Source organism: Octodon degus, unplaced genomic scaffold (assembly GCF_000260255.1).
Source record: "Octodon degus isolate 3935 unplaced genomic scaffold, OctDeg1.0 scaffold00052, whole genome shotgun sequence".
Lineage (NCBI taxonomy): Eukaryota > Metazoa > Chordata > Mammalia > Rodentia > Octodontidae > Octodon > Octodon degus.
The window spans coordinates 1266217-1271839 of NW_004524628.1; the positions used below are offsets into that span (position 1 = coordinate 1266217).

A 5623-nucleotide genomic window follows, 5' to 3' on the forward strand; every position below is an offset into this window, starting at 1 on the left:
AGCCATATTATTGGAAATGTGCCCTATATATTAGCTAAAATCCTAAGGAGAATATTTTATGAATCTCTACTATCAGGGTTTTTTGCTTGTTTGTTTTTGAGACAGGCCTCACTGTGTAGTTCAGGCTGGTCTTGAACTTTATGCAACCCAGGGTGGCCTTAAACCTATAGTGATCCTTCTGCCTCAGCCTCCCAAGTTCTGGGATTACAGGCATACACCACCTTGCCTGGCTTCATCCATTCTTTTTCAAAGCTTTCATAGCAAACATATCATAGATTACCCCTGTGTGAAACTTATTTTGAAACAATGGATTCTGTGTTGTGGATGCACTGGCCAGAGGTGCCTGTGAGGCAGACATTCAGGGCTAGGAGCCATACCCCTAAACCTCCTGGAATGCATGCATAGAGATTAAGACCAGCTACAGGGTCACACCCAAGGAGAATCACACCAGATTCAGGCCAGTAAATGCTGTTAGAGAGATGAATGAAGACAAGAGAGACAGAATATCTTGGTGGGAGCAGGCATCTTCCCTGGGATGGAGTGAAGCCCTGAAATGACTCAAACCCCAGATTTATTGAGGAATGACAAAGACAATCGAGCTTTGCTAAGTGCAGATGTTTGCTTTAGATAGCAAGGCAAGCAAGGCGTTATTACCTGAATGTCCCCTTGGGAGCTTCCTTGCTTTCCTGGGGAGGCCTGCTCTGTTTAGCAAAACATCCCATATGCAAGAGGTTTCTACTCCTTAGAGCTAGCAGTCCTCCGTCTCCCAAGGCAGCCTGAACAGGCAGTTCCCCTTCGGGTGTCCGGAGAACTCAACAAAATCAAAATACACTGCCTTGGAGAACGAGTGCTCTGGCCCTTGCCCTCTCCATACCCTGACTTATTACATAGCCCCTAAGGTCAATCAAGTAATAGACCACCTTGACCTTCCCCCATCTTCTCCCCATCCTTCCCCTGCACAGATGTCATTGTCATTGTCTTGCCCTTTATCCTTGCTTCCTGGTCTGTCAATGAAAAGCCACAGAAGCTTCAGTTCAGGTTGTCTTTATGAGACTCTCATGCGGAGGGCTCTCAGTGAAGGGCAATCTCTGGACCTTCTGGAAGCTGGTTGTGAATGGTGACAAGGGGCACCCTGTGTGAGGAATAAGTTGGCGCAGCTCACCCCAAAGGACCAAACTTCCAAAGCCTGGAAAAGGAACGAGGGTATCCAGCTTCACACCCTGGTGATAGAACAGAGAAAAAGCAACTTGAGCAACATTTACAACATCTCCTGAAGATACCTGGTATAAAGTTTCTGAGCTTCAACTTATTGAGCTACTGACGATTAGTGGACAACAGTGTCCATTTCCTCCGGAGGACAGCCTAGAGGTGGAAGACTGGGAACCGGCATGCAGAAAATTGAAACAGTCAGTAAGATGCCAGGTGCTATCTGGCATCTCTGCAGGGTTGTTATTTAGTACACTCAAACAATGGAAGTTCCCCCCAAAAGAATCTCCTGCTCCCTCAGTTTCCTCTGAAAGAGTCCCTCTGCCTCCAATGCCCCCCACCTGGGTAGGAGTGTTGAGGGACTCTAAAATTATAATATCATGCGCTAATTAGATTTGTTTTCTTTAAAAAAAAAAAAATAGGAAAAAGGGGAACATAAAAATTGGAAGGGGTAAGGGCCAGCCAAAAAGGTCAGCTGATTAAAGTGCCTGCAAGCAGGCACAGGGGCAGGGGTTTGATCTCTAGGCCTGCTGTGCTGGGCCTACCCCTGGGGTGTGCTGAGACTGCAATTGAGACTGGACACAGTGGCACACACCTATATTCCCAGTTCTTGAAAGGCTGTAAATAGGCGGATCACTACAAGTCCAATCTAGTAATAAGACCCTGAACACTCTGTAGACCCTTCCCTAAAATTAAAATAAATAAATAAATAAATAAATAAATAAATAAATAAATAAATAAATTGGGAGGGAGGAGAGAAAGCTACAAACAACAAAAATCAAGCCAGCAAGTTATACTAAACTGGTTCCAATTTATCAGAGTAGAAGGACCCCTGTCAATAGTTTTCTTCGCAAAGGCCCAAGCATACACATAACTGAGCCCACAACTCTAAAGCTTGAAGGAGCACCTCCAATGTATCCAGTGATTTTTCTTTCCCCCTCTCTCTTATTCTCTCTTAGAAAAGTTAAAAAACAATCATTCAAGATCATTGGTTGTTGGTTTTCTGCTTGGCAGTGCAGTTGGAATTCAAGATAGGTTTTGTCTTTGGAGACACGGCTTGCTCAGGACTGAGCTCCACCCTGGGGAAGCATGTGGTCTTGGTTGTCTTTCTGTCCTTGAGACAGTTAGGATTTTGTTCTCATACTCCAAAGCAGCTCTCTTCTCTGCGGCTGATGTATGTTGAGACCAGGTTGCTCCCTCCCTCTGACTTTTCCAGAGTAAAGCTGATTTTCACTTATCTGTGGGCCATATTTTTAAAAACTCATTTAGATTTGACCCTTGGACCCTAAGAGAATCCGTTGACTAGGATTCTAGGAGAATGTAAATGGTTTAATCAAATTTATCAGCCTTTCTGCCCTTAAGCAGAGCTGCAGTTAACTCCAGTGTTGCAGGCAGCTGAGTTGATAAAAATATTATAGGCAGTCAGACAGAGATAGGCCCTTGAAGAAGATAACAAAGAAGACAAGATACCTTACAACTGTAAGAGGGATGGATGTTCCAACGATGGGCCAGACCTAGAGACCAAAGATCAAACAAACGCTGACCTCCCTAAAGATTTGCATCTGGGATTTGATCATTACCCTGAGGAAGCCCAGAAGAATCATTAATCCAACTACTACCAGCTAGCTACTGGACAAAGTCCTGCTCTGTATTCATGCCCACTTGCTACATGACTCGCTTCCCCATTTGGTCCTGGACTTAATCAATTTTACCTGAGCAAAGGTGCTTGTAATCTTGTTGGTGAACCATAGTTTTGTCCCACCTCATGCCCACCTAAGGGAGTTCCCAGGTTCTCCACCTTAGACATGCATGGTTTTAGTCTATAAAAGTTCCTGGAAGAGACAGCTTCCTGGGGATCACCCACTTGGGGGCCCCCATCCTATCCCTCTCTTGGACAGGAGCTTTCTTTCCCCCAATAAATACATTCTTTTCATAACCTCCATTTGTTCCTAAAATTCATTCTTTGGTTTTAGAGAACACAAACTCGTCCCAGATACCTTTCAGGTCAGGAGGCCATTTTTCCCCTATATCATTTGGAGGTCCCTGTATCACCAGGAAGCAAACTGGTTTTTATAGCACAAATAAGTTCGTTGGTAAGATACAAAGATCCTGGGATCCTTATGAATTTATTAACAGCTTTAAACAGAGATCTATTCCAATAAGATTAACCATTAGCCTGGATATCTTCTTAATAAGCTTTTTGCTTTCACAGGTGTGAATGGGTTTTTCCCTTCTGACTCTTATTTTTGGGGGGGTTCTAGATATTAATTTTAATAGTTCAAAACAAAAATTTAGTAACAAATGTTTAACAAGCACCCATTATAATCACTAAACTGTGAATTCAGCATTATTTGTATCTGATCAACTATACAAACATCGCAATTTTTCTTTTGACAAGAAATAGGAATCCCAAAAATGAGAGGAAACTACTAAATAAAGGTTGAATCTGCCAGCCTAGCACCATAATTTCAGTCTTTGAGCATCCCGAAGAGCTGGAAAAAAGACATGGGAAGACATGAGGAGCTGAAATTGTGAAGAATAGTTCCTGACTTGGGACCCCATTTTCACACTGAGGCCATGTAGTCTAGAAAAGAGGAAAATCGCTGACACTGGAGACGGCACACAGAAAAATTTGGGAACAGAAGGCCAGGGAGGCCACTGCAGGCAGGAGAGCAGTGTGTACAGAACGCAGTGCTTGCAGCAGCCTCAGGAGCTAGGGGGTTTCTTCTTGGCTTCAAGGTCCTTTTTAATCTCTTCAAGTTTTTTAGCCAGGTTTGGTATGTCATAGTTCTGAGCCAGGTACATTCCTACCACGTTTCCAAAAGTAAATCCAAGCAGGAACTGGAGCATGTTGTCGACGGGGAGAACCGGAAGGGCGCCTGGGCCGCCACAGCTACGCGAGTCGCTCGCCCAGCCTCCCCGGCTCGGGCACGGAAGTCGACCCCTTCTGACTCTTATTACAAGAGACCTCTGCTAATTGATGGCCTACAGGAAAAGTTCTGACTCATCTGTTTATAGTTACAAATCTAAAAGCTATAACAGGATTATTATAGTTCAATTTAACCAATATGTCTGGGAGTGCACATTGGTGTAAGGGTCATTGTCTTGTACATTTTTGTCTGTCCATTGATGTTTTGTTTCATTTTGTTTTGCTTTGTGGTTAAGAACAGAATTTATTTATTGGGAAAAAGAAAGTTTCTGTCCTAGAGAGGGACAGAATCTATATTTCATGTGTGTTAGTAACTGATTAAAGCACCTACAGCTACTTCACTCAGGAAAAATATTTTTTGAACTAAACAATTTATTTTATTTTATTTTATTTTTGGCTCTTTTGAAAATTTTCATGGAAAGACCATTTAAATAAGTTTCAGGGTAACTAAACTCATTTAGAACAGTTAAAGACTGATAGGCTCAAGATTTACACAGGAATAAAAGCCTTAAAACATAAAAGTTACATATGATTTAGGTTAATATGTGTGTTTCTGTGTGTTAACCTTTAACTAAACATTATTCTCCAAAAGTTCTACTAGTTTATAGATAAACACTGAAGACATTACCCCAAATGCTGTGGTTCATCTAGTGCAGTAGTAGGCTTATTTAAATCAGTTGGTAAGAATAAAATATCTTTAAAGCTGGTAACATATTTCCATCCATTCTTGTGTAACCAAAATAATATCAAAAATCTGTTTTATAGGCCTTTTTACCAAGACGGTGCCAAAGGTGAAGAAGGAAGCCCCTACCCCTCCAAAGCTGAAGCCAGAGCAAAAGCTCTGAAGGCTAAGAGGGCCGTGCTGAAAGGCATCCACCGCCACAGAAAGAAGATACAAATGTCACCCGCCCTCCGCCATCCCAACACACTGCAGCTCTGGAGGCAGCCCAAGTACCCTCGGAAGAGCGCCCCCAGGGGAAACAAGCTTGACCACTATACCATCATCAGGCTCCCCCGGACCACAGAGTCAGCCATGAAAAAGATCGAGGACAACAATGCACTCGTTTTCATTGTGGATGTCAAAGCCAATAAGCACCAAATCAAACAAGCTGTAAAGAAGCTGTAGGACATCAGTGTTGCCAAGGTCAGTACCCTAATCAGGCCTGATGGAGAGAGATTATGGCTCCTGATTATGATGTATTGGATGTTGCTAACAAAATTGGGATCATCTAAACTGAGTCCAGCTGGCGAATTCTAAATATATACTATTTTCCCAGTTTTAAAAAATCTGTTTTATAAATGTACTGTCCATTATTGTCTGTGCACTATAATTTAAGAATTTTTCTTGATTAAAGATAATATATGTATAACTTTAAAAAGTATGAACTATTATGATGAGTCATCCAAAATAATTGGTTTGGGGGCCGCCTCCCGCCACTCCGCAGTGCCTCCCCCACCCCGCCCGCCGAGTAGGATTTTCTGCCGAGT

The 5623-nt window shown here is 42.7% G+C and overlaps 1 protein-coding gene across 1 annotated transcript; it reads right to left on the reverse strand.

Moving 5' to 3' along the window:
* Positions 1-3662: 3662 nt before the first annotated feature.
* On the reverse strand, positions 3663-4129 carry LOC101576356 (short transmembrane mitochondrial protein 1). The gene has a single exon (XM_023717543.1). It carries the CDS (start codon positions 4054-4056, stop codon positions 3913-3915), a length of 144 nt encoding a protein of 47 aa, XP_023573311.1. The 5' UTR covers positions 4057-4129; the 3' UTR covers positions 3663-3912.
* Positions 4130-5623: the final 1494 nt, after the last annotated feature.

What these genes read in the sequence shown, in the direction of transcription:
- LOC101576356 (XM_023717543.1), bottom strand. Translation starts at nt 4,056, where the DNA reads ATGCTCCAGTTCCTGCTTGGATTTACTTTTGGAAACGTGGTAGGAATG.